Source organism: Capra hircus, chromosome 17 (assembly GCF_001704415.2).
Source record: "Capra hircus breed San Clemente chromosome 17, ASM170441v1, whole genome shotgun sequence".
Classification (NCBI taxonomy): Eukaryota; Metazoa; Chordata; class Mammalia; order Artiodactyla; family Bovidae; genus Capra; species Capra hircus.
The window spans coordinates 22,461,768-22,486,001 of NC_030824.1; the positions used below are offsets into that span (position 1 = coordinate 22,461,768).

The 24,234-nt window shown below is 44.0% G+C and overlaps 1 protein-coding gene across 1 annotated transcript in view; it reads left to right on the forward strand.

The window, feature by feature from the left end:
• TMEM132C (transmembrane protein 132C) overlaps positions 1-24,234 on the forward strand; it is a 448,582-nt gene that overhangs the window by 148,856 nt on the left and 275,492 nt on the right. The window contains exon 2 of the mRNA XM_018061407.1: positions 6,315-7,203. Coding sequence (XP_017916896.1) covers positions 6,315-7,203 — 889 coding nt within the window. The remainder of the gene's footprint in view (positions 1-6,314; positions 7,204-24,234) is intronic.

The following is a 24,234-nucleotide window of genomic DNA, read 5'->3' on the forward strand; positions in this document are numbered from 1 at the left end:
CTGAAAAAACAAAAACTACCTTATGAGCGTCCATCACTTACCACATTTAGAGATATATCAGGTCCCAACCTGCCTTCCTAGACCAACTTCCCCCTCCTCACACACCCAGGTCCTGAGCTTCCCCTTCACTGACCCTTTCCTCATGCCGCCCCCTGCGCCTCCTGGAATCCTTCCGCTATTCCACTCACCCTCCCAAGATCCAATCCATCCTTCATGTCACAGCTCAGAGAGAATCAACACTAAAGAATCCATCTCGGTTAACACATCCCAAAGCGAGCATCACAATGAAGGTGGCACATTGTGTTGGCTGAAGGGCCATTTCCCCTGGGGGTGTTCTGTCTGGGTGCTAAGTGACATGGACATCTCCTGCGTTCACTATCTCAGAATCTCAAAAACTCAATTTCCGGCAGCGGCTTCGCAGGAGAGTTCTCTGATGAACAGCTGATGGAGGACACAATATCCCCAACACTGACAGGCAAGCACAGATAAAGAAAATGGATAAATGAACGTGCTGTCAGCTAGGAGGCCAGATGTAAAGGTGCAGCTGTCAGCCTCTCTCTTCTTCCCCGCTCCACGTCCTTAGGAAACCAGCATCGGACTTTTCCAGGGGTATTATTTCAGATCAGTAAAAATGACTCAATAATCCTATCTTCCTGGGAGATGCTGCTGTGAGCAGATGAGCCAGATTTAGAGGGTGGATATCTGTCTGTGCTTCACTAGGTCATGGCAATCAGGAGATAGTTTTCAATCAGCAGACAGAGTGTCAGGAGAGAAATGCCACAAAGTCTGGTAATCACCTCTGCTTCCTTAATCCTCTAGATCAGGGCTCCCCAAAATGTAGGATGAGCTTGAGAAAGGCACACGCTGTCACAGCACCTGAGGGTGCAGATGGGCTTTGGACAACTCTAGGGAGGCCATTCTCATGAGTGTCTACAGGGTTGGCTGTTGGAGGCACACCTACAAGATGGGGGAAATACCTGAGTCTCACCAATGAGAAAGTGAGTCCCTTTTCAATTCTGTTTGAATTATTCTAATTCCATCTAGGAGAAAGTTCACATGGGTGACACTGTATCTTTTTAGATTCTTACACTTGATAACCTCTTGATATTTGTTATGTACCCCATTGGGTGTTGCTACATTTAAAAACCACCCCATATCAAGAGACTTAGTTCACTTGTCATTTCATATAAATTTTGGAGTGACTGATCTTGGCTGGACTTGGCTAATTTTGGCTCGTCTGTCTCTCTTGTTTGGCGGTGGCTGCCGGCTGTGGATTGGCTGATCTAGGATGGCCTCCATGGAGTTAACTCTCCTCTCCTCCACATGGTCCCTTATCCTACAGTAGTCTAGCGTAGGCTTGTTCTTTTGGGTGCTGGCAGGAGTCCAAAAGAGAGTTAGTACAAGTGTGCAATGCATCCCGAGACCTGGCTTTGGAATAAGCACATTGTCACTTCTGCCATATTCTGCTGGCCAAAGAAAATCCAGGGCCAAACTAAATTCAAGGAGTGGGGCAATAGACTTCTAATTTTGAAGGGAAAATTGCAAAGTCACACACAAAAGGTATAGATATAAGAAGAGAATGGGGGCTATTTAGTAATTGTTCTACTACAGGTACTATTGGATTCAATACAATGAATCTATCCACCTGTGTATCTACCTGTGTACCCATCCTTCCATCCATCTTCCTATCCATCCAACCATTGATCCATTCATCCATCCAAACATCCATCTATCAATTGACCTCTCCATCCATCTAAAGATTTATCCAACCATCAACCCATCCATCCAGCCACTGATCCATCCATCCACCCAAACATTCATGGAACCATTGATCCATCCATCCATCCATCCATCGATCTATGGAAACTAAAACTATCCAAGAAGGTACAAACTTGCCTAAGATCACTGTTGGCTAGTTCAACTCTAGATCTCCATAGCCAAACTTCATCTTTAACCACTATGCTAGACCCCTACTCCTGTCTTTAAAATGTCTCTTTTTGGCTCAAGTTAAATCTCTCATGAGCAGGAAAACTTCAGATCTAGGTTTAGCAGGAAGATATGAGCCAGGCACTTTTTGATCCATGTGAAGGATAAACAGAGACTTAAATAATGGAAGAACCCTAAGAGAGGAGACAACAAGACAAGCCCACTCCAGCTTTATTTTCTCAAAATAAACTCAGTATTTGCTTCAAAGTGAAAGTTCATTTTTAAGGATGTTTTTAAAGATAAAAAGACAGAAAAGGAGAGAAAAGAAATTTTTATGTGCAAGAGAGTGGAAAATGGTGAGCAAGCTTGTTGACAAGCTTCCCTGTTGTGGAATACATCCTACACAGATGGACCTTAGAATCCTTGCTCCATTGCTTCAGAGAGTCCTTGGCCCACCATCTTTTCCAAACAAATGACTCTCTAAATCTCTACGCCTCATGGTTTAAAAGCTTTTTTGGAGGATGAATATATCAGAATAAAAGCATCAGATGTAGCAATTAGTCTATTGGTTTTGACACAATTCTACAAGTTGCTTCAAGTCAGTGATTTTATTTAAAGACAGAGTCAGAACCGTTTCTGGAAGGTTGTACAGGGACTTTTGAAAGTGTTTTAACGTGGCCCCAAAATGAGTGGGTTAAAGTGGGAGCAGCAAAACATCCCTAAAGAGAGAAGGACAAAGTACCCATGTTACTGGTGACCTGAGATCAATGCCTCTGGGCAAAGAACAGGGAAGGAAGCTATTTCTTTGAAAAGCCATCTTGACAACTCAAGTCCTTTTGGCTGCAGTACCAAAGGCAGCTTTGATCTGCTAGCCAATGTCCCCGCTGGGAAAAGGATTAGGGGAACTTCCAAAAGAGAGAGTCATGGGGTAGCCCCATAGGCCGGATGGGCTGTGCTGGCTGCAGTTTGAAGTAGGGGCAGAAGGGGAGGTTGGAGCATCAGTGGAGAGAGAGGAACACCTGTCTTCTCTTTCAATATATGAATGGGGGCTTATGTAGATTTTCTGGTCTGGTTTTGAAAGATAAGAGTCAGGCAGAGGCTTTCTTGGTCTTTTCAAAGTTAGCGTTTGGGGAACTGTAACCTCTTATGCCCCAGGTCAATAGTGAGTCCTCAGTGAAGCCCCAACAGTGTAAGTATAAACCCAAGGGGAAGTTTTAGAGGACAATCTTCAATCAACAAGGAGGTGGCTGGTTATACTGCTAATGATGGAGGCAATAAACAAAGAAAGACAGGAAGACAGGGATGATGTGTTGCTCTTTCCCAGCCCAGTGTTGAACCTTCAGCCTCCAGTGTACGTTGACTTACCCAGCTGAAGATTCTAAGTCTGCTTGTTCAAACTCAAATGCACCCAAGGGTCCAGCAGGAAATGTCATTGAGCAAGGCAATCTGCTGTGTATCTTCTCTTACTGTTGCCAGATGGGCAGACAGCCTGCATCCTGCCACTTCCTCCCATGTGTGCGAAGCTAAAAACCCAGATACTCCTCAGTTTTTTATACACATATTTTTAATACATTCTTTTTTTCATAGTCTTTTCCATTATGGCTTCTCACAGGATATCAAATATAGTTCCGTGGGCTATACAGTAGGACCTTGTTTATCCATTCTAAATGTACTATTTTGCATCTACCAACCCCACACTCCCACTCCATCCTGTCCCTCTCCCCACCTTGGCAAACACTAGTCTGTTCTCTGTGTCTGTGACTCTATTTCTGTGTCGTGTGTGCTTCATCACTCAGTCACGTCCGACTCTCTGCAACCCCGTGGACTGTGCACTGCCAGGCTCCTCTGTCCATGGGGATTCTGCAGGCAAGAATACTGGGGTAGCTTGCCATGCCTTCGTCCAGGGGATCTTCCCAAGCCAGGGATCGAACCCAGGTCTCCTGCATTGCAGGCAGATTCTTTACCATCTGAGCCACCAGGGAAGCCCATGAATACTGGAGTGAGTAGCCTACCCCTTCTCCAGGGGATCTTCCTGACCCAGGAGTCGGGCTGAGGTCTCCTTCACGTCAGGCGGATTCATTTCCAGCTGAGCGACCAGGGAAACCCTTCTGTTTCATAGATAGATTCATTTGAGATTTCACAAATGAGTGCTATCATACGGTATTTGTCTTTCTCTTTCTGACTTGCTTCACTTATTATGATCGTCTCTAGTTGCATGTATATTGCTGCAAATTACATTATTTCATTTTTTGCAGTTGAGTAGTATTCCATTTTATATATGTACCATATCTTTTTATTGGATAAAATAATACATTTTAAATTGTATAGTTGCTTTACACTACTATGTCAATTTCTGCTGTACAACAAAGCCAAACAGCCATATGTGTGTGTATGTGTGTATATATATATCCTCCCTATGACAAACCTAGACAGTATATTGAAAAGCAGAGACATTATTCTGCCAACAGAAGTCCATATAGTCAAGGCTGTGGTCTTCCCAGTGGTCATGTACAGTTATGAGAGCTGGACTATAAAAGAAGGCAGAATGTTAAAAAATTGATGCCTTCAAACTATGGTGCTGGAGAAGACGCCTGAAAGTCCCTTGGACATCAAGGAGATCAAACCACTCAATATTTAGGGAATACTTCTTGGAAGGATTGATGTAGAAGCTGAAGCTCCAGTATTTTGGTGATCTGATGCAAACAACCGACTCATTGGAAAAGTCCTTGATGCTGGGAAAGAATGAGGGTAGAAAGAGAAGAGGGTGTCAGAGAGTGAGATGACTGGATGGAATTACCAATGCAATGGACATGAACTTGGGCAAACTTTGGAAGATGGTAAGAGACAGGGAGCCCTGGTGTGCTGCAGTCCATGGGGTCACAAATAGTCGGACACAACTGGGTAACTGAACAACAACAATCCTCTTTCTTAGATTCTCTTCCCATTTGCATAACCACGGAGCACTAAACAGAGTTCCCTGTGCTCTACGTTAGGTTCTCAGTAGTTTTCACTCTCCAGTTTTAAAAACTGATTCCCATTCACAACCATCTTTTAAAAGACTGTGGGCAGAATGGAACCTACCTGCCAGCTGAGCTGAGCACCTTAAGTGAATAGTCTGCATTGCCTCCCAGTTTGCTGTTTTTCCTTTTGACTTTGTTTATGATACATGTGGCTTTGTGAAAGGGTTTCTCAATTTTTATAAAGGGATAGTTATCATTCATTTTTATACAGGGATGGCTGAATTTCATTCAGAGTTTGAATCATAATTAGAAATCTCTCCCTAGACCCAGGTTATAGAAGAAATCACCCACTTTTTCATTCTGTATAAACAATAATGTCATTTTCTTACATCTGGATCACTCATCCATTTGAAGTGTATTCTTGTGTTTGGTGTGAGGTACGGACCTAATGTTATCTTTCTGCCAAATGGCTGGCCAATTGTCCAAGCACCATTTACTAAAAAAATCTGTCTTTGCCTCATGATTTTTGGTTCTGCCTTTATCATATACTAAACTTTAGATGTACAGGAGCTTATTTATGAACTACTCTATTCCATTGGTCTATTTTTCTCTTTAGGTACCAGTGTCATTAAATATATTTGAAACTCATGCAAGTTATTCACAAATATTTCCCACTTTACACTCATAAGTAACTTGCTAGCTTTCTGTCAGAGCAGATTCCATGTATTTGCCGCCGTTCAACAATTGTACAAAAATTATACAATTGTACATTGTTCAACAGTGTACAAAAATCTCCTTTTTTAAAAGAGTGGAACTGTGAATTTTATTTTATTGTATGTATTTTATTTTATTTGGCTTCGCCATGCAGCATGTGGGATCTTGGTCCTCTAACCAGGGATCAAAGTTGTGCCCCCCTCAGTGGAAGCACGGAGTCTTAATCATTGGACCATCAGGGAGGTCCCCCAAATTTCCCTTACATATATTTCAACCGATTGAATTGGTTGAAAGACAATTCGGCCAATTCACAATTTTGGAGCATGTGATCATTTACTGGCTGACCCCCAAAGGAACCTGAAGATTCTAGACAAGTAGACTGCAAAATGTTTGGGCTTCCCCGGTGGCTCAGCGGTAAAGAGTTCACCTACACTGCAAGAGACAATGCAAGAGAGGCGGGTGGGATCCCTGGGTCAGGAAGATCCCCTGGAGGAAGACACAGCCAGCCACTCCAGCATTCTTGCCTGGTGGGCTACAGGCCACGTGGTTGGAAAGAATCCGGCATGCCTGAAGCGACTGAACAAGCATGAGCTGCAGTGTTAACCCCTCATTTCTAAATCACTTGTCAACTTCCTCGGGTTGCCAAATGACCTCTAAGGAGCCCAGAAATCACCACATCTTTGTCTTTTTCTTTTCTTTCTTTCCCCTCTGCAGTGATCGAGGGCCGTGGGCTCACAGACAACATCCAGCGATTTTCCTCGCTGCCCCCTTATCTGCCTGTGACCTACCAGGTGCTCAGAGCTGAGACGTCCTTCTTCCTGAAGGAAACCAACCAGGACTTGACACGCAACTCCAGCCTGCAGTCCCGGGTCGAGTCCTTCTTCCCCTACAAAGCCAGACAGCTGCCAATCTTAAATGCCAGCTATGGGCCTTTCTCGGTGGAAAAGTTCGTGCCCCTGGATTTGATGTCGGCTTCCAACTTTTTAGGTCCCACCGACAAAGTGAGTTTCAACTGGAAGCTGAAGGCGCACATCCTGCGGGACAAGATCTACCTGAGCCGGCCCCGCGTGCAGGTGCTCTTCAACCTGGTGGGCCGGGACTGGGATGACCCTGGCCCTGCGCAGAGCCTGCCCTGCCTGCGGGTGTTCGCCTTCCGGGAGACCCGGGAGGTGCGGGGCAGCTGCCGGCTTCGCGGGGCCCTGGGGCTGTGCGTGGCACAGCTGGAGCTCCCAGCCAGCTGGTTTGGCACCCCCATCGTGGTGGCCGGGAGGAAGAAGGTGCCGGAGCCTCCTGAGGGCAGCCCTGTAGAGCTCTACTACGCCGTGCAGCCTGGGGATGAGCGTGGAGACTGTTCTGGGGGTGACGTCCGCAAGGGCAATGCCATCCGCCCTGGCAAGGATGGACTGCAGGAGAGCACGTCCCACCTGCAGAGAATCGGCGCCGTGGGCCTCTACCGCGCTCAGGACAGCGCCCAGCTCAGCGAGCTGCGTCTAGACGGCAACGTGGCCATCTGGCTGCCCTCCAGGCCTGTCAAGCAGGGAGATGTGGTCACTGCCTATGTCACCGTGGCCAGCAATTCCACCGTGGACTTCTTCATCTTGAGGTAGGTCTGCACTTGAGACAGGCTTAGGTGCGCCTGGGACGACACTGGATGGGAAGTGGGGGTGTATATACCAGGAGATGCCATTTTCACCACCTTCAGGGCCCCTCCTGCTTCACACCGGAAGCCAGTTTCTGCACCTGACCACATGTCTTCAGCAGCTCCACTGTATATATAAGGAGGTTGGAGAAAATGGGCCGAAATTGCCCCCCAAAGAAACAAGACTAAATTAATCACTCTCTTTTGACCTTGAATTACCACTGAACTTGAAGAGGGATATAATTTTTTTGGGGGGGAGGCATAAACAGATTTATGAAGTATTAAAATGTTCCATGGCCAAAAGGGTGATCAAAATATGGTTACTTTATATTTATGGGCTTCCCTGAAAGCTCAGTTGGTAAAGAATCCATCTGCAATGCAGGAGAGCCCAGTTCCATTCCTAGGTTGGGAAGATCCCCTGGAGGAGAGCATGGTAACCCATTCCAGTATTCTTGCTTGGAGAATCTCCCGGACAGAAGAGGCTGCCAAGCTACAGTCCATGGGGTCATAAAGAATTGGACATGCTGAGTAACTAAGCATACACACACACACACACACACACACACACACCCCTCCTTAAGTTTCAATTCTGTAACCTTGAGACACTGACAGCTTAGGTTTTGGTTTGATTGGCCCAGATGTAAAGAATCCACTTGCAATGTGGGACACTTGGGTTCATTCTCGGGGTTGGGAAGATCCCCTGGAGAAGGGAACAGCTACCCACTCCAGTATTCTGGCCTGGAGAATTCCATGGACTCTATAGTTCATGGATCGCAAAGAGGTGGACACGACTGAGTGACTTTCACTTTCACTTTATATTTATAAAATTTTTAAATTAATTTCTATTGGCGTATCGTTGCTTTACAGTGTTGTGTTGGTTTCTTCTGTACAGCTCAATGAATCGGCTATAGGTATACATGTGTGCGTGCCAGTTATGTCTGACTCTGGGCTACCCTATGGACCCTATAGAACACCAGGCTCCTCTGTCCGCGGGATTCTCCAGCAAGAATACTAGGCTAGACTGCCATGTCCTCCTCCAGGGCATCTTCCTGGGATCAAACCCACATCTCTTTTGTCTTCGGCATGGGGTAGGTGGGTTCTTTACCACTGGCGCCACCTAAGAAGCCCATATATGTACATATAGCCCCTCTTTTTTGGATTTCCTTCCCATTTAGGTCACCACAATGTGACTTTTTTTTAAGCTTTAAAATTTTTTATAGACATGCAGATACTTGGTTAAATGACAAAGTATATGTTCAGTGGGCTCAAGGAAAGATATAGACATATCTCACCATCTGCCATCGCACTTTGAGTGTAAGCGTGAAAAAAAAAAAAGCCAAGAATAATATCTTTTTTTATTTGGTAGGGTTAAATCTCGGAGAAGGCAATGGCACCCCACTCCAGTACTCTTGCCTGGAAAATCCCACGGACAGAGGAGCCTGGTAGGCTGCAGTCCATGGGGTCACTAAGAGTCGGACACGACTGAGCAACTTCCCTTTCACTTTTCACTTTCATGCATTGGAGAAGGAAATGGCAACTCACTCCAGTGTTCTTGCCTGGAGAATCCCAGGGACAGCAGAGCCTGGTGGGCTGCCGTCTATGGGGTCGCACAGAGTCGGACACAACTGAAGCTATTTAGCAGCAGCAGCAGCAGGGTTAAATCTTGCCAGTTAAGAACTGAGGAAACCCCAGTTTGTGACAAACACTATTTAACTTATTTGTTTTTTGGCCACTCTTCATGACTTACAGGGTCTCAGTTCCTTAGCGATTGAACCCAGGCCACTACAGTGAAAGCCCATAATCCTAAACACTAGGCAACAAGGGACATCCCTCAATAGGAAGTTCTTTATCAGAGGTATTTCATCTCATAATAATAAGAAAAAAAAAACAAATTAAAACAACCACAGAATAACCCACCTTCCATGACCTCTGCTGGTTCAGCACATCACACGAAAGATGTAATGGGCCTGCTCTGTCACTCTGGATAATGATTCTGGGGTTTAGATCAGGGCAACCTGTTATGTGAGGATAATTAATACTGGGGGCGGGGAAAGCCACTTAATGCAAATCCTCTTAAAATGTGGCCCAGAATTTCAGAATAATGAAAAAATATTTACTTGAGATTTGTTTAAAAGATAAAGATGACCAAAATCAGACTTTTTAAATGATTATCATTAAGAATGACTTAGGTCATAATTGCAGCAATGCTTTAGTTCTTTTTAGAATAAAAAATGAATCCCCTGTGGCTTGAGTTGCTTGGGAAAATATTCACAAAATAGATTGATGACATCTTCTGGCATATTTCACTTTGGTTTAGATTTGGTTGTCTGAAGATAAGAATGGTCCTTTTTAAAGGGTTTGTTTGTTTGTTTTTACCAAAGGCATTCAAAGGTTTTGATAAGTTTCTCGAGGCATTTCTTAGTCCTTTGGATTTGGGTAATTTTCTTCTGAAGTGTCTAATGATCATCCTTATAATTTTTTTCTTTCAATTTTTAAGTGGACTGGTTTTACCAGATCCTTCTTTGCCAGTGGTTTGGGATATGAACAAGTGTTTTACAGAATCTCTTTCCATGATGTTATGTAATCCTACATCTTCTACAAAGTACAAAATGTACCCTCTGGGGAATTCTCAATCTCATTTGTACTGAGGGGTGGTCAACCTGGTGCCTGCTGTCTCTGGGGTAAGGGAAAATAAACTAGATGTCTTAGTGAAAGTGCCAATCTTATAACTGCAGGAGAGGAGGCATTTTGATAAAAGGATCCAGGTTCACTTCCTCCTGCCTTGGATGGAGAAAGATACTGATCTAGAAGTTCTGAGTTTTATTTCCACTGAGTCTCTTAGCACCTTCGTTTCATGTCATTCTGTTATAAAATAAATATATCCAGCCTGGGCATTGGAAAGGAGCTACAGAAGACAGGGAATCAATAGTACTGCTAACAAATTTTTAAAATTCCAGAGTCATGAGAACCTGGGTCTCCTGCATTTCAGGTGGATTCTTTACCAACTGAGCTCTCAGGGAAGCCCCCTTCCCATCTGTACTTATCCCTAACTTCCCTCTTTCAAAAAGCAAGCTCTAGGGGTGAGTATGTGTGAACAACTGTGTCCCCGCAACTAAGATGCAGCGCTTTCCACGGCAGGCGGGGCAGTCAGACCTGGTTCACTGGAGAGGAGGAGTTGTTGTCTTTGTTTTCCTTCACAAAGATGAGGGTGATGTTGGAGAAATCAGGTCCTGCAACCAACTGGTCTCGACTCTGGTCCACTTCCCTGGCCTGCTGTTTCATCTCCATGTTTCTTAGTTTCCTCATTCTGATGTGATGTTGGGACCTACTGCCATAGGGATGGGAGGATTCAGTGGCTCATACTTAGTTGTAAGGTGCTTAAAACAGTACCTGACATGTAAAAGTGCTTCTACAAGTGTTGGCTATTACTATCAGGGTTGTTTTTAAACATCTATCAAAACTTCAGTAAGCATTGAATTCTATTTTGGCAGTAAAAGGACATCATGCTTTGCATAAAACAACAGCTACCAGGTCTGTTCTGAAAGCTGTATTGACTCTCATTTTACTAGGATTTTTTAAAAGAGCAAAAAAAAAAAAGAAAAATGGTTTTGTAATGACAAGAGCTTTGAGGGCACAGAGGATGAGAATGACAGGGTTCTGGGTGGAATATTGGTTGATGCCAGGAAGGGTAGCAACCCCATTTCTGCCTTCCTGGTCTTTCCAACCATGGATTTGAGTCCTGGGGAGAGAAAAGTGGGAGAAACATGGAGTAAAGGATGACTCCAAGACATTGGAAGTGAAAAATGCAGCTGCCATGATTAGAATGGGAAGGCTGTAAGGAAAGCTAGCATTCCCTTTCCAGATAACATATTTCATTGTCTTTTAATTTGTATGTGCTCAGTTGCTTCAGTCATGTCTGACTCTTTGTGACTCCATGGACCCTCCAAGCAGGTCAGTTCAATGGGTTTAGGCCCCTTGTCTCCTGGCACATGGCTTATACATGCTCGGTTGCTCAGTTGCTCAGTTGCTCAGCCATGTCTGACTCCTTAAAGCTATGTGGACTGTAGCCCTCCAGGCGCCTCTGTCCGTGGGATTCTCCAGGCAAGAATACTGGAGTGGGTTGCCGTTTCCTTCTCCAGGGGATCTTCCTGACCCAGGGTTCAAAACTGTCTCCTGCATCTCTTGCATTGCCAGTGGATTCTTTACCTTTGGGTTAAGAATTTTACTTTGAGCCACTGGGGAAGCCCATATTTTAATTTTAATTTAATTAATTCTTCTAAGGAAAGAAGTATTCAGAAACACAAAAAGATGTATGTGGCGAAGTAATTAAGTTTGTGTGAGGCTCACTGAAATTTAGGGAACACCATTTTCTTCCTCTCGAAAGTAGCAGCGCATGGAAATGCTCATTTATTTATCCAGCTGCTGTCAACAGTAGTCACTGGTTCACTCACAGGAGAAATCCATCTGGCCCATCACTGGAACCCAGCTGAGAAATTCACGGGAAACTTACAAAGGGACTGGGATTTGAAAGACCCCTCTTGATCTCCATCATCTCTGTGGAAGATGGCTTTGCTGACAAGGCTGTGATGCTTGGACTTAGCCTGGACTTCTTGGGAATTTTTATAGGATCAATAACAGACATGGAAACTTGACCTAAGCCTCCTTTACAAGACGGTTTTCACAAACAACACTCTCTTCCACAGGCTTGAGGAAGCAGCCTGCATTTCATTAGCTACTTCATGCATCTAATTCAAAGGCAACCCCCACTTTATAATCAGACAGGTTCCTGAGACTCAAAAGTCAAGGTGTGGAGGTTGAAACTTTGTTTCCTGTGGATATAACATTATTTTACAAAGCTTTTTTGAAAAATAAAAAATAAAATAATGACCAACATAAAGGAAGAATACCTACATGTATGTTTTACAAATACTTGTAAGCAGGTCAGTTCCATGGCTTTAGGCCCCTTGTCTCTTGCATATGGCGTGTACATGCTCAGTCACTCAGTCATGTCCGACTTTTTGCAGCTTCATGGACTGTAGCCTGCCAGGCTCCTTTGTCCATGGAATTTTCCAGGCAAGAATACTGGAATGGTTTGCTACTTCCTTCTCCAAGGGATCTTCCCGACCTAGGGATAGAAGCCATGTCTCTTGCGTCTCCAGCATTGGCAGGTGGATTCTTTACCACTGTGCCACCTAGGAAGCCCAAAGATGACCATAGCCATCGACAGTGAAGGAGTCAGGGGAAGGGAGATCTGCATGCAGTAGGCAGCTGAATTAGAAGAGCAAAAATGAAAACTAGCAGTGATTCTGACCTAGGAGTTGGCTAGCTTAAATGTTTTGCCACTGGACACAAACTTTTCACGAGGAGATACAATCATAAATGCAACAAACTCAGATGAGTTCTCGGTTGAGGGTGATTCTGCTCTCAAACATGGAGCTGAACCCGTTCCTGGGAGAGGAGGGATGAAGGCGTGGAATCTGAGCATCTCAATAAGTTACCTGGCAGCTCTGGTCACTTTGGACATTCCTGGGGAATACATGACAGCTCACTGTAACAACATAACACACTCTGATACCTGTTTGTTCCTCAGGATTAACACCATAGTAAGTTTTTACTGTCTTAGCTTAGAGAGACACTGTTTAGTCCAAGTTACAATTAGATTTCACAAAAGAGGATTTGACTACATAGATATTTGTAAAATACATGTGTTAAGAAAAAAAATACAGGAGGCTGGAAGTCAGAAAAGCTATAATACTACATGCCAGTCCTCTCTGCTGCTGTTCAGCTGTGTGAACCTGAAAATGCCCTTTAATATCTCTGGGCCTGTTTGTTCATTTAAAAATATGGTAATGAATCCTTGTTACTATATGACTTGCACGCGTGCGTGTTTAGTCGCTCAGCCGTGTCTGACCCTTTGAGACCTTTTAGACTGTAGCCTGCCAGGCTCCTCTGTCCCTGGGATTCTCCAGACAAGCATACTGGAGTGGGTTGCCATGCCTTCCTCCAGGGGCTCTTCCCAACCCAGGGATCGAACCTGTGTCTTCTATGTCTCCTGCATTGCAGGTGGATTCTTTACTTGCTGAGCCATCGGGGAAGGTGACTGTATGGCTTACCACAGAGTAAAGGACCAGTAAACATTTACTGAGTTAATGCAGAGCAGATACCTAATGTCAAATTTGTATCATGAACGATCTTTTTCATGGATGTTTTCCTTCGTGACTTACTAACTAAAGTTTCTTGAAATAATATCAAGATTCCTTTCAGCAAACATAAGCATTATTTTCTATTCTGAGTGTTCTCAGTACATTGACAGTTGGAGTCATCATCCCTGAAGATTCCCATTGCTATCTCTATGTGCCTGAGTGCTAATGACAGCCCCAATGCTGAGGACCGCACTCCTCACTCAAAGCTCAGTCTTAGGACTGAGGTTGTGGAATTACTCTGTGTTCGAACCAGTGTTCACATTGTCTCAGGTCGCCAGTGTTAGAGCAAGTAGATCTCACTTGACCTCACAGGTCTTTAAAGGGAAGACTTGAGGAGGCCATGGCACCTCTGGTCTCTTTAGGAAGCAGCTGAAATGGATCCCTAAAGAAGCTAAGGCAGTCCTCTCCCATTTAAAATAAGCTTGCTTAATTGAAATCCGTAATTCACAGAAATGCAGGGGAGATGTTCTCCTCCAAGTGTAACTAATTCAGAACCCTGCAACTCTGTAATTGGAATTAGGGATGCTAAGAGAGTCATAAAGAGTCTTTCCTCATTACAAGATTACGTTATGCTGCTGCCGTGAGTTTACACAGAGCATATCTCGTGTCTCATAATGAAAAGAAGATGAGTAGCGTACGGGCTGGTTTAGTCTATGCCAGGATTTCCCAACCTCCGCAAGATAGGCCTTTGGGGCTAGATCATTCTTTGACATGGGTGCCGTAGGATGCTTAACAGTACCCCTAGCTTCCACCTAGTAGCATGGTACCTCCTCTCCAGTTGTGGAAACCGCATTGTCTCCAGACATTGCCAAGTATCCCCTGAGGACAGAATCACCCTGATAGACAGCTATTCATCTACATCTTTAAGGCTCAGAGGGTATGGATAGTCTGTGTACAGATTTGGGTGGGAAAATAAATAGTTTATCTCATTCCCGCAGACAGAAGAGCCTGGCAAGCTACAGTCCATGGGGTCGCAAAGAGTCAGATATGACTAAAGCGTGCACACATGTCTCATTCTTAGGCGTTCCTTTGGTCAAAAGCTGCCAAGACTGTCTCCCTGATTTCTCTTCTGACATGTTCCTTCATTCTGTTCCTTTTCCCACCAAGAGTTAAGTATCTGATCAATATAGTCAATTATAAATCAAAACATCCAAACTATTGATGTTGGCCAAAAAGTTCATTCAAACAACATCAGTATTTCAGAGGTGACTAAGAAAGAGAGAAAACAAGATACTTGGCATCACCCATCTTGGATTCCTTGTGTTTCTGGATTTCTGTAGATCTCAGGTAGTTACCCCAAGTTCTATCAGCTGGTAATCTGTCCACCAAGCTTCCTCTCAAAGATAGCTGCCTCTTCAACTCAAGTCACTACCCTGAAAAGCAAAAAAAACAAAAAAACAACAAAAAACAAAAACAAAAACAAAAGGTATCTCTCTATCTCCTTTTCTCAAGAAGAACTAAGAAGTATACAGCTGTTTACATGACTGCTTTTCCCCTTTCTGAGTAAGATTTGTCTGCCAGCTCTGATCATGGACATTTCAGGGTCTAAATCCTAGAAGGTGATTTTTCTCCTGTTTAAGTAAAACGTGATGAAGTAAAGAGGTAGCCTTCCCAGAAGGATAATAAAGGAAAATAAGAGAGGCAAGTCTATACCAAGCATCCAGTCTTTGATAGGCCTCACTTTGCAGAGGCAGGTCTCAAAATAAGGGAGCAGTAAGGCTATGGTTTTCCCAGTGGTCATATATGAATGTGAGAGTTGGACTGTGAGAAAGCTGAGCGCCGAAGAATTGATGCTTTTGAACTGTGGTGTTGGAGAAGACTCTTGAGAGTCCCTTGGACTGCAAGGAGATCCAACCAGTCCGTTCTAAAAGAGATCAGCCCTGGGATTTCTTTGGAAGGAATGATGCTAAAGCTGCAACTCCAGTACTTTGGCCACCTCGTGCGAAGAGTTGACTCATTGGAAAAGACTCTGATGCTGGGAGGGATTAGGGGCAGGAGGAGAAGGGGATGACAGAGGATGAGATGGCTGGATGGCATCACTGACTCGATGGACGTGAGTTTGAGTGAACTCCGGGAGTTGGTGATGGACAGGGAGGCCTGGCGTGGTGCGGTTCATGGGGTCACAAAGAGTTGGACACGACTGAGTGATTGAACTGAACTGAACTGAACTGAACTGAAGAGGCCTTCATTGGATGTTGAACATGAGACCTATTGACTCATTATTTCCATCCTAGTGTGACTGGTAGGGATATGGACAGTCATTCTTGTTAATTATGAATGTCTTCCCACACAAATTAACACATCATGTGCATTTAAGAGCTGCTATAGGTTCCTAGCATTTTTCCAATAAAGACACAAAAAGGATGAAGCATGAAGGCAGAGAAAAAGCTTTTAAGGAGATGTCCTATAGGAAGAAGCTTGCTGTATGCAAGAATGTTAAGGGAGTAGTATTTTTTCCAGCAGGATAAGATTTGTAGATGAGTTCATTTCTGGAAACTCAGTGTATGACAAGGGAATGCAGTTAGACTGCAGAAACTCACTCTCATCAAGTCTAGAAGGGATTTATGGGGTTCATCTTTTTTTTAAATTAAAGAAAGTTTTATTTCCATATATCTGGTTGTGTTGGATCCTCATTGCGGTGTGGGCTTTCTCTAGTAGTGAGGGCTGCTCTCTAGTTGTGGTGCATGGGCTTTTCACCGTAGTGGCTTCTCTTGACGCTGAGTATGGCCTCGAGGATGCGTGGACTTCAGTAGTTGCGGGTCCTGGGCTCCAGATCACAGTCTTGAGAGTTGTGGCACACAGGCTTAGTTGCTTCGCAGCATGTGGAATCCTCTTGGATCAGGGATCAAACCTGTGTCTCCTGCATTGGCAGGCAGATTCTTTACCACTGAGCCACCAGGAAAGCTCTTGGTTCATCTTATAGAGACAAACCTTGTTTCTCAGCCACCCAGAAGAGGGCACAGTCTCAGGATACCCCTGGTGCGTGGATGGTGGGATTCAGGGAGCATCTCTCTCCTAATAGACTGAAGCCCATCAGGGAGCTTCACAACTGAGTCTACTTAAACTTCCTCTGGCACAAAATATGCCCAAAATACATGCTTACAGCAGCATTATTCACAACAGCCAAAACACGGAAACAAACCAAACATCCAGCAACAGACGAATGAGTAAGTGAATTCTAATATATTCCTGCAATGTAATAGAATACGGCCATAGAAAGAAACGAAGTATTGATAAAGACTACCATTGCGGATGAAGTTTGAAAATAAGAGGCTGAGTGGAGGAAGCCAGACCCAAAGGACCACATATGGCACAGTTCTTTGTATAGGAACTCTCTAGAATACCCAAGGCCATAGAGACAGAGAGTACAGTGGTGGTTGCCAGAATCCAGTGAAACAGGTGATGAGTGGTGAGTGATTGCTCTAGGATGGGAGGTTTCTTTTTGGAGGGGTGAAAATATTCTAGAATTAGATTGTGGAGATGGCTGCATAACTATACTAAACACCACTGAATTGTATACTTAAAATGTAAGCCATATATATATAGGCTTATATGTATATATATATATATAGGCTATATATATATGTATAGGTTTATATATATATTGGGCTGACTAAAAAGTTCATTTGGATTTTTCTGTAAGATTTATGGAAAAACCATAACAAAATTTTGGGTCAACCCCCAATGTATATTTCCCATGAGATGATGTGTGTGGCAGAAAAGATTGTTGGTTTTGACCTTTCTTTATTGCCTCTAAGCTTAACCACACATTAAACATGGAACCAATTTAAAAAAAATAAAAAAAACCTCCAGTTCAGTTGAGGTTTTTTTTTCCATCAAGTGATCAAACGTTCACTGTCTTTCCCACACTTAGCAGTATTCTTAGGATCTTGCCAGGTTGAATCTTTCCCACCAGTACTAAAGCCTTTGTTCTACTTCGTACCATGTCATGATTAGAAGCCTCCTCAGTGTTTCTGATGAATAGAAATGACCAAAACAGAGACAGACTGGCTTATACCAGAGGTCTATTATCGGCTAGCCAGGGAATATCGATTAGGGCAGCTCTATAGGGGAATGGAGTGCTAAGAGGGCATTAGCAGCCCCCATAATATCAATTAGTCACCCCCGAGACCTCCCCAGATCAACACATTATGTAATAGAAAGCATTTTATTTTGCCCACACAGTCTGCCACCTCCATGCAGTAGTCAGTCTGACGTGTGCACCCTCTGCTGTGGAAATGATGGGGTTGGTGGGGAAGCAGCAAGCAGTGGGGGAATTGGTTCACGTGCATTTCCTTTTTTATTTGTTTATAGATGTATGGCTGTGCTGGGTCTTCGCAGCTATGCACGGGCTTTCTCTAGTTGCATCAAGCAGGGCTCCTGTCTAGTTGTGGTGCACGGGCTTCTCATTGCGGTGGCTTCTCTTTTTGCAGAGCACTAGCTCTAAAGGGTTCGGGTTTCAGTAGCTGTGGCCCATGGGGTCAGTAGTTGCGGCTCCTGGGCTCTAGAGTACAGGCTCAATAGTTGTGGGCTTACGGTCTTAGTTGCTCCGAAGCATGTTGGATCATCCCAGATTGAGGATCAAACCTGTGTCTCCTGCATTGGGAGGCAGATGCTTTATCACTGAGCCACCAGGAAAGCCATCTGTTGTGTTTTTTGTTTTTTTTTTTTTCCTCTCATGTGCATTTTTAAAGGGAGCAGCCTCTTCTCACCTCCAATAATGGTTGCCACGTTTCCCGGTCTTGAAGCTGGAAACGCAGGCTTTAAATACAGTCTTTCAAACAGAATGACTTTTCAGCCATCACCATGCAGGCCTGGGGACCCGCTTGTGTCTGCAGCCTGCCAGGTTGCGTCTCCTGATCCATAAGTCAGGGCTCAAAGCAGAATGGATTCGTGTCCCGGGGCTGCGGTAACAAATTGCGCCAAACTGGATGTCTTAAAACAACAGAAATTTTTTCTCTGATAGCTCTAGAAGCGAGAAGTCTGAAATCAAGGCACCGACAGGGCCGTGCTCCCTCGGACAGGCCCAGAGAACAGGCTTCTTGACCTCTTTCAGCCGCTGGTGGTGGCTGTCAACCTTGGGGTTCCTTGACTTGTGGCCACATCCCTCCAGTCTCTGCTGCTGTCTTCCGGTCACATCAGCCTCAGTTTCTCCTTTGCATCTGTTCTCACATTGCCTTCTCCTTTCTCTTATAAAGAAATCGGACATGCAGGTATCACTTATCATTTACATGTGGAATCTAAAAAAAAAAACACCACCACAAATGAACTTGTTTATAAAACAGAAATAGACTCAGAGACTTAGAGAACAAACTTACGGTTACCCAAGGGGGAAGGGAGGGAGGGATAAATTAGGGATTGGGGATGAACATATACACACATTTACAACAACGACCTGCTGTTATATTTGCAACAACAACCTGCTGTATAACACAGGGAACCCTGCTTAATACTCTGTACTAACCTACGTGGGAAAGGAATCTGAAAAAGGATACATCTATGTATATAACTGAATCACTTGCTGAACGCCTGAAACTAACACAACACGGTAGATCAACTATACCCTAATAGAAAATAAAATTTTTTAAAAATGAAAGAAACCATTCATTGGATTTAGTACCCACTCCAATCTAGAATGGTCTCATTTTGAGATCCTTAACTGGTCACATCTGCGAAGACCCTCAATACAATAAGGTCACATTCTGACGGTCTAAATGGACATGAACTGGAAGCGGGGGCATTCATTCTTCAACCCGCTCCAGGGTGATGATGGGTGATGATGCATTTCAGGACCTTCTGTTATGCCACCCTTGGTTCCTCTGAATTGCTTGGTGCCCCTTGGCAGCTCCAATTAGAGAGTTCCCCGTGGGGGAACGGTGATGCTATGAATAGGAATATGTGCCTTCCCCACATGGAAGATAAACCCTTCTCTACGAGGGGAGTCAGACCTACAGGTTCAAATCCATGCTCCTCATTTCTGAGCACAGTCTTTGTATGTACTGTTGTAATTGAATTTTAGGGGAGTGTGTTTTTCTTTCTCCTGATCCCTTTTATGTCTGAGAATACCAAAAGCCCTCAAAGGCAATTTCCAGATGCCTGGCTTGCCCTGGGTAATTGTCAGGCCTCCGTTTCCAACGGAGCTTCCATCTGCAGGGTCAAGTAGAACCCTCAAGAATGACTGGACAGTCCCCAGACTCATCCTGAAGAGGAGGAGACCGTCCAACACAATGGTGTTTGCCTTGACTGCCAATTTGGAGCTAATTCAGAAAATTCTGGAAACTCATTTTCCCACACTTGTGTCAAAAATGCATTTCCCTGTTGAGGGTCTCCCAAGGAAAGGTTTGTTTTCATTTTCTCCAGCTTGTCATTTTAAATGTATTCTGCTGGAACAGAGAAAAGGAACAATTTTCTTTCTGCTTGGGAAGAAGTGAAGAAATAATGTTTCCTGCCTGGGGCCCCCTCCCCAGCTCCCCTCCCTGCCCCCCAACACATCTGGGTTGCCAGGCAGCCCCGCTTCAGTGAAACATTTGAGAACGATTTGAGTGTTGTGGGAAACATTGAAACATAAAATTGACTCCAGTTCTGTGAACAGAGAAAAAAGCAGAGTCCTTCTGACCAAGTCCTGACTCCTTTGTTCCACATTCTTTCAACCATTTAAAAGTCATCTTAGTTTTCGAGTCTCCCCAGATCACAGCTTTGTCTGTTGCAGACAATTTAGCACATGCATAAGTGGCCCTGTGACATATGGTCCCTTTCTATTCGGGCACATTTTAGAGAAGAGAGGCCAGCTAACGGAGTGAGTAGTCGCTGCAGTAAAAGATTTTTCCTTCCTTTTTTGAGTCCCTCTTTTTATTTATTCTGTTTTTTAAATTTGATTTTTAATTGAAATATAGTTGATTTACAATGTTGCAGGACCTTCAGGTGTACAGCAAAGTGATTCAGTTTCATATATATATATAATATATTTCATATATATCATATATATATATTAAAGTCCAGATTTGCAGCTGCTTTGGTGTCACGTCACTGCTCCAGGGTTCCTAAATATCAGAAGTCTGAACTGTTTATTTCTTACAACCCCAAGAGTTAAAATCTGAATTAAAACCTCAGAGGGGGGGAAGAAATCTCACCTGATTCAAAAGCATTCCGATTGCATGATTTGAAACCTTTCGCTGAGTGAAATAAGACAGAGAAAGACAAATACCACATGTATGATGTCACCTGTAGGTAGAATCTGAAAAATACAACAAACTAGTGACTATAACAAAAAAGAAGCAGAATCATAGATACAGGGAAGAAGTTAGTGATGGCCAGTGGGCAGAGGGACGGGGCAGGAATAATGTAGGGGTGGGGAGGGGAGGTGCAAACTATTAGGTATAAGGTAGGTTCAGGGGTGCACTGTGTAATACAGGGAATAGAGCCAATATTTTGTAACAGCTGTAAATAGAAAATACTCTTTAAAACTTGTGTTAAAATTAATTTTAAAATTTGAAAACCAAGAAATAATTTTTTCCATGAAAACAATTAAAACCTTTCTTGGAATCTTGTTGCCCTTTCCTCTTCCATATCCTACGTTTCTAGGGATGTTGAGTATGTTTTCTTGTATTTCTTAGTCTCGTATGTGTTGACCTCCGTCTACTTAGTTGATTGGGCTCCATCTACTTTCAGAAGTGTGATGCACTGTCTTATTTAAAAGGAAAGAGTCCTGGAAATTAGGACATCAAGACAGAGAGAAGGCTCTGATGTCAGAGGGGTAGAAGGGAAGGGAGAGAGGGGCTGTGGATCTCAGGACCAGTTACCAACTGTTTCCCCAGTTGAACTCAGTGATCTCACTCCCCCTGTGACTGAGTCCCATTGCCCCTGCCACCCTCTCCCCTCTTTCCTCCAGTGTGGATCCTCATTCTCAAGTCCTGACCTTGCTACCTTACCTTAACTTACATCAACTGGGACTTCCTTCCTCCATCATCTTGAGACTATCCAGCCAGAAAGACCAGTACCCCCAGACCCGGATGATGACTGTCCCTCAAGTGGGACCACTTGTGACGATAGTGCATAGAAGATAGAGAGCGCATCTTACAGGTCCCTAAAATACCACCATCCATTGGCATTTTGCAAGCACTTTAGACATGCCTTCCTGAGTCTTCTCTTGAGTTTTTCAGAAGCATCTTAAAGAAAAGAGTAAATTGCTACAATAAAATAAAGGAATGCATAGCCTTTCCAGCAGCTGTCACTCAGGGTCATGTGGATGGAATCAGTTGTTCCTGAAGTCAGAATCCTGGCTGCCTCTGGGCCTGCTGGTTGGATGGCCCTGTTGGGATTCTAGGAGAGTATATGTGCATAGTGTTTGATGTCTCATTCATTCATAACTTGCCGTACAGTCCTCTCAACAACCCATGGTGGGATTCAGTCTCTTCACTCCATCAGCCAGATCCCTTTCTTACATGTTGTTCTAATTCTCCTGCTGACTCCTTACATGGTGACCCCCATAGCTTCCCAGTTCCTATCATGCTGAGAGTTTAGAAGTGATCTTCTCCTGCATAGAAATAGCACCTCACACCCGTTAGATTGGCTGCTATCAAGTTCACAGAAAATAACAAGTGCTGATGACAATGTGGATAAATTGGGACCTTGTGTCCTATTGATGGGAATGTAAAATGGCACAGCTGCTGGAGGCTGCTTAAAAACAAGATGGAGGCTCCTTAAAAAATTAAAAATAAAACTATCGTATGATCCAGCAGTTCCTCTTCTGTGTATATACCCAAAATAATTGAAACAGGGGGCTTGAAGGGATATTTATATACCCATGTTCATTGCAATGTTCTAACAGCCAAGAAGTGGAAGAAACCCAAGTGTCCATCAGTGGATGAATGGGTAAACAAAATGTTCAATGGAATGCTGTTTCACTTTAAAAAGGAAGGGAATTCTGACACCAGACCCCTGCTGCAACATGGATGAATCTTTCTCTTTTCGGTTGTGCTGGGTCTTCATTGTGGTGAGCAGGGGCTATATTGCAGCGCTTCTCTTGTTGCAGAGCATCAGCTCTAGGCTTGCAGATTTCAGTAGTTGTGGTGTGAGGGCTTAGTTGCCCCACAGCACATGGGATCTTAGTTCCTGGGCCAGAGATCAAACCTGTGTCCCCTGCATTGCAAGGCAGGTTCTTAATCACTGGACCCCCAGCGCAGTCCCCACTCCTGTCTTTATTGTAGCACGTACATCCTGCTGGAGGAAGGATGCCATTGTGTTCACTTGGGTAAACCAAGAATCAGGTTTAATCGCCCCTCCCAGGGCACACTTGGAAATTACTGGAGACCTTGGTTGTCAAAACTGGGGAGGGGGTTTCTACTGGTATCTTATAGGTAGAGACCAGGGATGATGGTATATCTCTTACGAGACATAGGACAACCTCCCTGTTCCCCACCAAAGACTGTTTACAACTCAGAATGCTCATCAGTGATGCTGAGGTTGGAACACCCTGAGAAAAACAACTGGTCGATCATGGCATGCATCACTACAACCGTGGGTTATAACCAGTTGTCTCTCGGGCTTCAAAGTCAGCCGTGGTTCTCAGTGAGTCAGGGATGTACCCACGGACATCTGGGGAAAGCCATCTGTCGGGAACATCATGGACTTGCCTGGCAACGGAAGAAACCCTGCTTCTTTGAAATGCTCCTCCCAGATGTTGGCAGCAGATAACGCGACCATAAGCCATTGAAATCAAGGCCAGTTTTCATGTTTACCAAAGAGCATGAATCTAATATAGTTTGTCTGTATTTTGAGATAAGTATATCTTAATATCCCTTCTGAAACAAAGAAGAAAAGAAAAAAAGAAAACAACAAGAAAAGGGCTTTGATAACATCAGAGAGGTCTGTTCAAAGACGGAGCCATCCTTGACATCACACTGGCAGAAAGAGTATCACACTTCAATTACTACTCATTTCATTAGCGGTTAATGAGTCCTTCCCAGAACAGGCTCCGTGGGCACGGGACTGGCTCTCAGAATTGATAGATCAGTGTCAGCATGTCTCAAAAGGAAGGGCTAAAGACTGAGTCCAGCTGACAAACCCAATTATGCCATCCTGAAATGCACAGGAGAGTGCAAAGGCTGGAACGTGGCAGCTGCATTCTAATGGGCAGTGGGAAGGTGCCGCCTCCGCTTAGTTGAGCTGTTGGTTACAGGACTGGGGAGCAGCTTGGGCTCCCCAGGAACCACTGGAGCTATAGAAATCTCTAATGAGTTCAAGAGATAATCTCCCCAATCTTAGGTGGGTATGTAACTGTCCCTTTGCCCCATTTCTCTTATGACATTTTTAAAATAAATTTTTATGGAGTATAGTTGCTTTACAGTATGTTAGTTTCTGCTATACAGCGTAGTGCATCAGCTATAGGTATGCATATATCCCCTCTTTTTTCTTTAATTTCCTTCCCATTTAGGTCACAGCAGAGCACCATGTAGAGTTCCCTTAGCTAAACAGTAGGTTTCCATTGGTTTTCTACTTTATACATAGTATCAATAATATGTCTGTGTCAGTCTCCATCTGGGAGATGATATTTCCATCTAAGGGATATTTCATCCCCATGTGCTTCTAATTTCTTTCTTAGTCCATGATTCTTTCCAAGATTCACACCACAAAGGAAACATGTTACATTGATTTCTAGGAATGATGGTCTGTCATAGCACAAATGGAAAACAAGAGAGTGAAATCCTTAAGTTTTGAGTTGGACCGCAAAATCTGGGAAACTCTTTATCAGGTTTGTTCTTATTCCGAAAAATTAGATACTGGTTTCCTAAAC